The following is a 12848-nucleotide window of genomic DNA, read 5'->3' on the forward strand; positions in this document are numbered from 1 at the left end:
CTTAACCGGAGTTAATCGGGTTTGGTAACTCGAGTTGACCTATCTCTGACTTCAAGAAAGACACGACGTGTTTTCTACCAAATCGTTGTTTTCTGTTAACATACAACAGTAGCAATTCGTTTTTAAGGACAATAAAGCTTAGTACTGTACTATTGTTGCAAGAAAAGGTCAGAATTACTGTATACAAAGAGTGGCTACGAGCGTTCCCTCAGTTTAGAGGATAAAAATACCAAGTAATGCTACTATAATGAAAAGTGTGAGGTCATCCATGTGAATGCTGAAAGGAACGTGTTAAGAGAGTGTAACAGACTTAATACAGAATTTAGAATGATGCACATCATTAAAACAAAGACATTTCTTGTTGCGGTGGGATGTTCTCAAGAAATTTCGATTACGAACATTCTCCTCTGAATGCAAAAATATTTTGTTGATGCCAATGTACATCGGGTGAAATAGTCAGCATAATAAAATAAGGCAAATCAGAGCTGTCGTGGAAAGATATAGGTGTTTGTTTTCTCTGTGCACTGTTAGAGTGTTGAATAATAGAGAATCATTGTGAAAGGTGTTCGTTCAACCCACTTCCAGGAATGTAAGGGTGATTTGCAGAGTATCCATGAAGATACAGATGTAGAACAAAAATCAAGCAATGCATTACAGCAGATTATTGTTCTTGTCTTCAACATGATCAGTCCCCATTCCATCAGACATACCCACACCCACAATGGAACATGTGGATGTAGAGTAAGCAGTTCAACTCAGTGCAGCCCTGTCTACAAGTGCCGGCATTCCCTGAGTGGGAAAGATTTATGTAATCTATCAGTGACAGAATTAGTGGTGAGAGAAGAGCAGTTAATTTTCCATTTATTCATTAATTCACCACCAATTGACTACAGTTCAGTTATACTGCTTTGTCAATTGCAGATAGCAGCAAGGTATCACACTTACCATTTCTGTCCCTTTCCCACCAACACTACACACACTTACAAAGTAAATATTTCTCACCTATTGTTTGTAGGAATGTACCTATTATACATAAAACTCATTTAACTGCTGCAAATAAATACTTACTGAATAAACTGGAACTAACTCCACTATACCAACACGAGCTCTGTGAAATTGTTTTTCTACTTATATAAGAGAAATGGACAGGAAATGCTGGGGTATAGTCTATCTGGAATCTGAAACGTGAACGGTGCTTATGGTGGGGTAAGTTGAATTTCCCCTCTAATACTATGCAGTGATGTACATAGATTCTGTCCATATCCATTTCATGCCACATGCATATTAAGCTCTACAGTGCTTTGTCTCAGTTCATTAAAGACTTAAAGGATTATATGAAATTTAAATAACAACTTAGGAACATTTTAATTAATAAATGTTGCTACTCAGTAAATGAATATCTTGAAGATAGGCCTAAAGGCCTAGGGGAAATCCCTGGAAAACACAGGAGATATTGAATCTAATTGATGTAAAGAGAAAATATAAAAATGGAGCAGGAGAAAGGGAATACAAATGTCCAAAAAATGAGAATGACAGGAAGTGCTAAATATGATAAGCAGGAATGGCTAGAGGGCAAATGTGAGGATTTAGAAACATATATTACTAAGGGAAAGATGGATACCAGCTACAGGAAAATTAAAGATTCCTTTGGAAGAAAAACAAGCAGCTGTATGAATATCAAGAGCTCAGGCGGAATACTGGTACTAAACAAAGAAAGGAAAAATGAAGTCTCGAAGAAGATAGGTTAAAGAAACACAAACCTATGTTAAGGGCCGGGACAAGCCCAAGTGCCGCCCCATGCGAGCTGATAAATTGCCGCCGCCCCCCCCCCCCCTCCCCTCCCTCCCGGTCACTATTTTTTTTTTAATTTTATTTAAACAAATCTGTAGGAAATGTCAGCAATCAATCGCATTCAATTTTTGTTTTTACTTTTCACATTTATCTAGGTTTCGGCCACTGAGTGGCCATTCTCAAAGCTTTTAAAATGTGCTTGCATCTAAACCGTCATGTTGACAGTTACGTTCAGCATGACGGTATAGATGTAAACATAACTCAAAACATTGAGAATAGCCACACTGTGTCAGAAATCTATGTAGATCTGGAAAATAAAAACAAAAATTGCGACTGATTGGTGACATTCTCTACAGATTTCTACAAAACAGTCGCTGGGCACCAGCTCAAAAATGTAGTCTAACCTGATTGAAGAAATACAGCTAATTTTAATAAGCCTTTAATAACTGCTAAGGTCAAACAGTCCCTAAGCTTACACACTACTGAACCTAAATTATCCAAAGGACAACACTCACACCAGTGCCCGAGGCAGGACTTTAACCTCCGCGGGGACCAGCCATACAGTCCATGACTGCAGCGCCTTAGACCGCTCGACTAATCCCGCACGGCATGAACTTACAGCTAACGTCAATAAATTTTTTTAAATTGTTGTGAACAGATAATGTATTCAACGGGAAATAAAATACATTTACAATTTAACGATAATTTGTTTTGATCAATAATATTTACAATAACTATTTAATATTGAACAAAATAAGAAACAAAACAGTAAATAACCAAGACACTGATCATAATACAAAAATTTAAAAAAATGTTAGGCAAATCGAACCTTCCTGGCTTTTGCTTGTGCACACTCTTTCACCCGATCTCTGTAATTTAAGTCCTCTACAAGCTCTTGCTCAATCGATATTGTTGCAAAATTATTCAAATGAGTTTGGCTCATCGTTTATCGGAGGTATGTCTTTATCAATTTCAGTTTTGAGAAACTCCTCTCTCCACTCGCAACTCTCACTGAGAGTGTTAGGAGAAATATCAGAGCAATGTTAACATTAGGGCAAAAAATATGTCTTCCTATAAACTTCAGAATCGATTTTGGACGTATTTCAGGATTCAACAATGTTGAAAGCACTTTTAGTTCTTCACTCAACTCCAGTGCACCAATGTCGCTTGACTCCTGATCTTGCAAAATCGCTGCGAGGTCAGTACCTCGTCTCCTACCTTCCAAACTTTACAGAAGCTCTCCTGCGAACCTTGCAGAACTAGCACTCCTGAAAGAAAGGATATTGCGGAGACATGGCTTAGCCACAGCCTGCGGATGTTTCTAGAACTAAATTTTCACTCTGTAGCGGAGTGTGCGCTGATATGAAACTTCGTGGCAGATTAAAACTGTGTGCCGAACCGAGACTCGAACTCGGGACCATTGCCTTTCGCGGGCAAGTGCTCTACCAACTGAGCTATCCAAGCACGACTCACGTCCTGCCCTAACAGCTTCACTTCTGCCAGTACCTCGTCTCCTACCTTCCAAACTTTACAGAAGCTCTCCTGCGAACCTTGCAGAACTAGCACTCCTGAAAGAAAGGATATTGCGGAGACATGGCTTAGCCACAGACTGGAGATGTTTATAGAACTAAATTTTCATTCTATAGCGGAGTGTGCGCTGATATGAAACTTCGTGGCAGATTAAAACTGTGTGCCGGACCGAGACTCGAACTCGGGACCATTGCCTTTCGCGGGCAAGTGCTCTACCAACTGAGCTATCCAAGCACGACTCACGCCCTCTCCTAACAGCTTCACTTCTGCCAGTACCTCGTCTCCTACCTTCCAAACTTTACAGAAGCTCTCCTGCGAACCTTGCAGAACTAGCAAACTTTACTAGGAGACTATTTTTCCACCCCCGCCGCTGTTACGTCGTTCTCTCTTTGGCTTGAAATATCGTTGTAGTGCATCCTTTTGTTTCTTATCGTCATCTTCCTTCAGCGCCCGTCTTTTCCTGTATTCACTGTCAGATAGCCTTTTTCTACCGTCGGAGATGTTTCGATCCCACCTGTAAATAACGATTACGTGAAACTAGCTGTTGATGTCAGCGTATTAACTTTATTTGCAACACGCTTCGTAGACAATTTCCTAATATTCCTCTGTACGTAAAAGGAAGATTATATTACTAGGATACGCTGTTAAGGAGATGAAGTCATAAAAATTGAGCCTCGTGAAATTGAATTTCAGGACGAATTTCACTACAGACACAGGTGAAACAGTCAACATAATAATGAAATAAATAAACACCCGGGCATCGACGGTTACTAATGCTAGTCGAAATATATTAACTCACAGCACTGCGGTTGTTCATTTCAAAGAACTGACACTCGACATCTGTCGTAATTTCCATTTGTCATTTATTTCGTGTCTGATTATGGAATAAGGGGTAACAAATTAGTCATCGCTTTTCTTCGCTTAATTTTCAGTCTAGCTATTGGTACGACGCGTGCTTATTTGCCGACTTGCCAATTTTTGAAGTAACAGATCATAAGAAAATAAATTTTCCTATTCTGCGATCTTGAAGGAGAAAAATTCAAACTTATGGGTAACGTGCATCAACATTACTAATTGTACGTTATATGAAAAGCACTTACCTATTACATCCCAAGTTGCAAGAAATTCGGACGCACCAATTCTTCTGTTCTTAGGAAACGCAATGAAAATGCTTCTGACCAATCTTGACTCCCTCGGCCAACTACCGAAACGAATTCCGTAGTTTTCGTTGTATAGAACGCAATAATACCTATTGCCTGGAAAGGCGAAGTGGTGACGCGGCAGTGCCAGGAACTAGGTCACGTGACGAGGTACAGCATGGCTACGGTTAATCTAGTGGCCAAGAAGAAGGAGCAAGAAGCTCACAATAAGTATGTGACCGATGATATGGATAAACGTATTATTAGGCAGCTATTTCTAGGGCATTATGAACAATAGAAAGAAATAACGAACTTTGCGAAAACCGCACAACTGTTGCAAACAGAAATGAGCTTCAAAGCTAGCAAGGAAACCCTTAGAAGCAATGTTCTGTCTATCGATTTTCGTTTCAGAAGGTGTCAAAATTAACGTTTTGTTTTGTGCGGGCGAGAGGGCATTGTTGCTAAAATACCATACTTTCTCAGGTTTTCATCAGAATGAAAGCGACCAGTAGTTTACTATGATGAAACATGGATTAATACACATTATACAGTAAATAAATATTGGCAAAGTGATAGTGTGAGAGTATTATTGTGAAACAAAAGTGCCGGTCAGAGTTTAATTGTTGTTTATGCAGGCGAAGACAGGTGTTTCATGGCTCAAAAACCAAAACGTCCGACTATCACTCAGAAGTGGATACCAAAAGTTTTCAAGAATACGTCGAAACCTAACTTATGCCAGGCTTGTTAGCAACGTCTTTATCCCTTGTAATTCCTCGGAGTGTATTTACCCATTCGGAATACTTCTAGCCATTGTAGGGGGTTTGACATGTTTGACTGTACTAATGTTCAACAATTTTTTTTCCATAATGCAGGTAGAATAAAACAACCGGAAACTGCCATTGAAGGGCTTAGCAAAATTGCTTCAGGCTTAACATTAACCGCTGTATCGAAACATTGCATTTGAATTTCCAAATTAGATTTTTGTCTTCTGCAAAATTAGTTGTGAGTAAAACGCATGGCGCCTAACAGGCTGGCAGCACTCCACTCATAAGAATACTGGCGTAAACACCAGACTGCTTCCTCCTCTCTATTCCTCTGTCGTAAGCACAACGGTGCTGCCCCAGTGGTGAGGAAGAAATTGGTCCTCCTCCCTCCCATTGTTCAACAGGGGCGGCAGGCAGGTAGTCGAGGCGCCATGCCAGAGTTCCCGAAGCCACTCCCTCCGAGGTTTGGTTTCCAATCCCCTCTTAGGCATGAATGTTGAGTTTGTCCCTCCCCCCCCCCCCAAAAAAAAAGAAAAAGGTGGGGGAGTGGCAGATTTGCCGCCCCTCAGGAAGTGCCGCCCCGTGCGGCCGCACGTTTCGTATGTACCTTGCGCTGGCCCTGCTATGATTACAGAATTTGTAAACATAAAGAATGTTTTTGACAATGTTGACTGAAATACTCTCTTTGAAATTCTGGAAGTAGCAAGGGTAAAATACAGGGAGCAACAGTAATAAATTTGAAAGAAATAGAAGAGAAAAAGAATTGGATGTAGATGAAAATGAGATGGGAGAAGCAATATTGCGAGAGAAATTTGAAACAGTGCTGGAAGATCTAAGTCAAAACAAGGCCCCTGGAGTAGACAGCAATCCATCAGAACTACTACTGATAGCCTTGGGAGAACCAGCCATGAAAAACTGCTCCATCTGGTGTGACAGATGTATAAACAGGTGAAATACCCTGTAATTTCAAGAAGAAAGCAAGTGCTGACAGTTGCGGATATTATGAACTATCTGTTTAATAATACAAATTCTTTGCTGAAAAATGGAGACTGGTAGAAGCCAACCTTGAGGAGGATCAGTTTGGATTTTTGGGAAGTGTAGGCACATGTGGGGCAATACTGACTATACCACTTCTCTTAGAAGATAGATTAAAGAAAGGTAAACCTATGACTATAGCATTTGTAGACTTAAAGAAAACTTTTGACAATGTCGACTGGAATGCTCTCTTTGAAGTTCTGGAAGTAGCAAGGGTAAAATACAGGGAGCAAAAGATGATTTACAGCTTGTATACAACCAGAATGTAATTATAAGAGTCAAGTGCCATGAAAGGGAAGGAGTGGTTGAGAAAAGTTGTAGCTTATCGCAGATGTTATTCACTCTGAACATTGAGCAAGCAGTAAAGTAAACCAAATAAAAATTTGGAGTAGGAATTAAAATTCAGGGGGAAGAAATAAAAGCTTTGAGGTTTGCTGAAGGCATCATAATTTTGTCGAAAACAGCAGATGATTTGGAGGAACAGTTGAAGTGGAATGGACAGTCTTGGAAGGGGGGGTATAAGATGAACATCAACAAAAACAAAAAACAAAATGATAATGGAATATAGTAAAATTAAATCAGGGGATGCTGAGGGGATTAGATTAGGAAACAAGAAACTAAAAATATAGATGAGTTTTGGTATGTGGGTCGCAAAAATTAACAGATGATGGTCAAAGCAGACAGGATATAAAATCCAGACTGTAAAATCAGTCTTGCATTGGGTCATTGTGCTTGTCAAATGTAATCAGTAGAAAACATCAAATTCCAAAGCACACTCCAGGAGAAAACCATGTAACGCAAATTAGTTGTGAATAGATGCACCGAGAGGTTGCTGTAAACATCAGGTGACTGATAAGTGAGACATTGTTTTGCCACATTACCTGGTGCACACAGCTGCATTTTTCTGCACCCAGGATAATGATCTCACCCAATACAACCTAGGTGGTATTGCCTCACTGGACATATACAAAATTATATCAAGTGAATCACTGACATGTCCAATGGTATTACAAGATGTCTCATTTTCCTTCTTTTGAAAGTTTATGTAATTTCTCTGTAAGTAGCATGTATCTTCCCCACAGCCAAACATGTTGTCACTACTTTCTCTTTCTGCTCTACCTGTTCCTGCTTTCTTATTTTGCACTTTCAGTGGACCTCATTTTATGGACACCTGTATTCAGTTTTGTCGACTTCATTTGCCTCATTTTTATACTTTCCCTTTCGTCAGTTAAATTAAGATATCTCATGTGCTACTAACCCTTGTCATTTTGTTACCTCCATTATTTCATCTCCCAGAGCTACCCAAGGGCTTCTGTAGTATTCTTTACCCTTATTTCAGTCAATCATTACCTACTAGTTTCTTTCAAACTCTCAAAAATCTCTTGTTCCACATTATATCTAAGTGTCATCTTCTTATTTTCCTATCTCTGTGCTAGTGATCTGCAGTTCATAACTATTAAACTATGGTCAGAGTCTTCATCCACTCCTGGAAAGGTTTTGAGGTTTAAAATCTTCTGTAATCTTTGTCTTTCCATTATATGATCTATCTGAAACTTATAACAAATGTCTCTAGGTCTCTTCCACATATACAGCCTTCTTTCATAAAGCACAACTGCACAATATGCTTAAATTATCCTATGTACAAAATTCTAACAGGTTACTTCTGTTCCATTTCTTCTTTTTCCAAAGAACTAGAAAACGAAACTGGGATGAAGTGTATAAGGAAACCAATGTGAATATAAAATTCTCTATATTCTTCACATTGTTTAAATTGAACTTTGAAAAGGCATTTCCAAAAGTATGCATGTCTGTATCAACATCTCACAAAAACAGATGGATAACAGCAGGTACTGAGAAGTCCTCCCAAACATGTAGACACCTCAGTCCAATGAAAAAGATTCACAGAATTTTTAAATTTCTATCATAGATACAAAAAGATCTATAGGAAGGTACTGTTGCTGCAAAAAAGTCATTTAGTGACAAAATAATATATAATACAGAGAATAAAAGCAAAGCAGTCTGAGATGTTATAAAAAAGGGAACAGGAAGAGGGAAACAAACGCAGAGTAACATACTGCTCAGGGAGGGGGATACAGTAATAAATGATCCACAGCACTTAGCAAACTATGTAAACGAGAATTTTTCAAGTATTGCAGAGAAGTTAACAGCAAAAATTCCTCCAAACAATTGTAACACCTGTAAATAAAGCTGCACTAAATACAATGATGTTACTTCCTACCACAGAGAATGAACAGAGTAAAACAATTCAAAAACTAAAAAATAAAAAGTCTGTAGGTTGTGATGAAGTACCAATGTGTGTACTGAAACAATGCATAGGGATTATAAAAGAGCTCTTAATAAATGTAATAAATAAATCCTTCACATCAGGGACACTGCCAGAGCAGTTAAGACAAGCAAGAGTTGTACTTTTGCTTAAGAAAGGTAATGCTGAAGACATAGAAAATTACCATCCCATTTCCCAGCTGTCAGCATTCTAAAAAATAATAGAAGAAATTATGAAAGGCAGATTAATGAATTACTTGAATAAATACAATATTTTAAGCGAATCACAGTTTGGTTTCTGAAGTGGCAAAAATATGGAGTAAGCCATAGTAGAATTCACAAAAGTTGTACTTGATGCTCTTGATAAAGATGATTGTGTCACAGGCATATTTTTCGATCTTTTTAAGGCATTTGATACAGCCAACCACAAGATTCTATGAAATAAATTAGAAGCGTAAGGAATAATAGGGGTAGCTAATGACTGGTTTTGATTATACCTAACAGAAAGGATAGAAAGAGTAAAGATAATACATACATCAAATAGATCTAAAAATTTAGTAAAACACTAATCAGATCCAAAATACTTTAATATAGGGGTTCTGCAAGGTAGCATATTAGGACCAATATTGTTCCTGATATACATCAATGACTTTCCCAATAGTTTTACTCATGGTGAAAAAATCCTTTTCGCTGATGACTGCAATATTATAGTCACTGAGAAAACAAGAGAACTCGTTACCAAGAAAGCAAATGAAACTCTGAGGGAAGTTTGTGATATGTAAATAAGTAATAAAGTGACATTTAACATACAGAAAATTAATGCCATGAATTTCAGTTTGAAGAGCAAACATGAAAATGTTAAATTAAATGTAGATGGCACCTCTATAGACTGTGTAATAAATGAAAAATTGATAGGAACAAATATTGATTCTCAATTGAAGTGGTCTGAACACACAAAGGTACTTGCAAGCAGAATGTCATCAGCATGTTATGTCCTTAGAATCCTATCATCGGTGTGTTCAAATGTGTGTGAAATCTTATGGGACTTAACTGCTAAGGTCATCAGTCCCTAAGCTTACACACTACTTAACCTAAATTATCCTAAGGACAAACACACACACCCATGCCCAAGGGAGGGCTCGAACCTCAGCCGGAACCAGCCATGCAGTCCATGACTGCAGTGCCTTAGATCGCACAGGTAATGCCGTGTGGCATCATTGATGTGTAACATGCAGTGTCTTTCAGTTACATATTATTCATATGCACACTCAGTTCTTAACTATGGCATTCTTTTTTGGGAATAAATGCACAAAATATGAACACAATTTTCAAACTCCAGAAAAGAGCCATAAGAATAATAACCAAAATTATTAGTTAAGCTCATTGTAAAGACCTGTTCAGAACACTGGGGATTTTAACTGCTCCATGTGAATACATTTACCACTCAGTTGTACACAAAAAAAATAACGTTGGTAATTACTGCACAAACAGCTCTGTCCATGACCCTGCAAGAAGAGATAGACTCAGCTTCATTTATGGAGAAAAAATTAACGTAAAACTCAAAACAGCATTTTCTACCAAGGAATAAAACTGTACAATAAATTACCAAAAGAGATTAAAGATATTGCAAATGTACAGTTATTTAGAAAGGCAGCTGAAAAGTACCTGTTATGCAATACATTTTATACATTTCAAGATTACTTAGCTAAAACGGAGTAGGAGTTTGATAAAAAATGTTATACAAATAAATACTAATAATAATGACTATAAAATCTCCAACATTCTACATAACACCTCACTTTATGTTTTTTCCTTATTTTTTTTCCTTTCTGGAAATATTTACCCCCAAGCCATGCATGGCACAATACTAACACCTCTTCCTCTTTCTGAGCTCAACATCTCACTCATTATGGACGGATGCTGACTCAGCTTTTCAGGATAGCAGATGGGAAGAAGTTGCAGTACAGAAAATGGCCCAGAGATCTGTGTGTGTGTGTGTGTGTGTGTGTGTGTGTGTGTAGTGAGTGAAGTATTATGAAACAATGTATGTATAGTGTGAGCAGTGACTGACAGTGAGATATGAGTGAACAATGTGGCATTACATTATTAGTAAGTTATTTGTAAAAAAAAGTATTTTATACCAGTCTGTCTCAGCTGCTATAATATGTTCATGGCGCTGATCATAATAGCTCACTCACATTCCTATTTTGATACCCATCATTAGACTTGCTTCAGCTTTACTTCTATTTGATTTTGCAGAGAAAAGCCTGCACTCACCTAACAAAATTTTTTCCCATCATTGCACTCCACTAATTACCACAATATCTAACGTCAACCTATCCATTTGTCTTCTTAACTTCTCCAACTGACTACCAAATTAAGGGATCTAAAATTCTACACACCAGCCTTTAGAGCACCATATTCAGTTTTTTGGTTTATGTCACCCTGGGTAGTCACTGCCCAGAGATCTGGACGATTTTACCTCCAAAATATTGTACCCAAGGGGATGTCATCACCATTCAGTAATGCAGTAGAACTTTATGTAGTTGGGAAATACACTGGTTGTAGTCTCACCCTGTTGTCAGCTGTTCACCGTACCAATGTAGCAAGGTCATGTTGGCTCAAGTTCAAATCACACTGCTGATGCTCCTGAGTGTTGAATGGACATATACATTTGCCTGTAGCTTGGAATAAAAAGGGGAAAATGACCTTCCCTCAGCACTTCTAAGGAGATTGCCTATGTGTACCACACACATCCTTCATAGCATAGTTTGAGTTGGAGTTGTTTATGGCCAGTACATTCTGCAAACTCAGCATGTTTCCATAGTTGATTGACTGTGGCAATTGTGTTGATGCTTGGGCTGTGAGTAGACTGAACTCTTCAGTTGCTGGAGACTTCAAACAAACACTGTATCTACTTTATTAGTCACCACTCTTCTCAAATTAAGTTGGAGTATTAGAAATAGCTGTAAGCTTCCTACATGAAGTATTAATGTTGGTTTAATTGACAAATGGAATGGATAGTAGTATTTTGATTTTTAAATTATTTCAGATTTTATTTCTTTCAGCTAAAAGGTTCATTGCCAGTTATGTTTTGGATTCATGGAGGTGGCTGGATCTCAGGAGGTGGCTCATTGTATGGTCCTGATTTCCTTCTTGATCATGATGTCATCCTTGTTACTATCAACTATCGATTAGGTCCTCTTGGTAAGCATTACTTTTTATCCAAAAAGTTGATGATATCATCAATGCATTCCATAATATTAACTACCAGTTTTGTTGTGTTTCATTCTTTAATATAAATTTATGATTTGCCTTTCGAAATAACACTAGAAACTATCTCATGTGTGCAATCATGAAAAAGAATGGAATCTGTTTTATGTTTAAAAATTACTATTTTATGTTTACGTATTACAATGTTATTTTTAAAATACTGATGTCAAAAAGTTTTAAACTACATTATAGGCAGAAATTTTAAGATTGCTCAGCCCTCTCCCTTGTCTGATATCAAACATCTCATATGCTTTATTTAATGATATTTTTCTTTTTTTTTTTTTTTTTGACTGTTTGAGGTAGAGCATACTTATGTGCACATCTGAATTTTATTTATTTTTATATAGAGTGTAACTTATTCATAAATTGTTACTTCAATTATATTGCTTTTCTTAACCACAGTGGTGAGAACTCTTCCTGCAATATATGCACTGTTGCTCACAGTCTGGCCTTGGGAGCCAGAAACAGTGGTCATGTGTATGTGGGTGTATGTTGTCTAATCAGAAGGAGGGATTTCACTGAAAGCTTACTAATTTTGCAGTTTTTTTGTTGTGCCCGTCTGTGACTCAACATCTCCATTACATGATGAGTAGCACTCTATCTTTTTCATAGTATTGTCATAATAAAAGATCAGGAATATAAGCTATGTCACGGTTATATATCAAAACCACTGCCTGATTGATACTATCCAGATTTTAGAGGACTTCATATGAAACTGATTACTGTACACAAAACAAATGAGCTGCAGGATATTTCTAACACTGCTAACAGTGCAATCATATAACCATACAAGATTACCATTACAAATTTCTCAGTATAAGCATCCTATCTCTTACCTAGTGACTAATAAAGAGAGAGAGATTACTATAAAGCAAGTGTCACACATTTCAGGTTTTGTTAAAATTGATTATATTTATAGCTTTCACTGGAAAAATATGAAACAAGAAGTTATTTCCTTGTCTCACTTCATATAAATTTTGCAGCGATAGACAAGAAACAGTTTGGAATCTAAACAGTATGTGTTTGAAGTATT

General features: G+C 37.6%; 1 protein-coding gene and 2 non-coding genes across 3 annotated transcripts in view; 1 reads left to right on the forward strand and 2 right to left on the reverse strand.

The window, feature by feature from the left end:
* The window catches only part of LOC126355150 (juvenile hormone esterase), a 144437-nt gene that overhangs the window by 81808 nt on the left and 49781 nt on the right, over positions 1-12848 (forward strand). Inside the window, exon 3 of the mRNA XM_050005345.1 lies at positions 11611-11749. Within this exon, the coding sequence (XP_049861302.1) occupies positions 11611-11749 (139 nt within the window). The remainder of the gene's footprint in view (positions 1-11610; positions 11750-12848) is intronic.
* On the reverse strand, positions 3182-3256 carry Trnas-cga (transfer RNA serine (anticodon CGA)). The gene has a single exon. It is a non-coding gene; the product is annotated as a tRNA-Ser (tRNA).
* Positions 3482-3556, reverse strand: Trnas-cga (transfer RNA serine (anticodon CGA)). The gene has a single exon. It is a non-coding gene; the product is annotated as a tRNA-Ser (tRNA).

This window comes from Schistocerca gregaria, chromosome 3, assembly GCF_023897955.1.
Source record: "Schistocerca gregaria isolate iqSchGreg1 chromosome 3, iqSchGreg1.2, whole genome shotgun sequence".
Classification (NCBI taxonomy): Eukaryota; Metazoa; Arthropoda; class Insecta; order Orthoptera; family Acrididae; genus Schistocerca; species Schistocerca gregaria.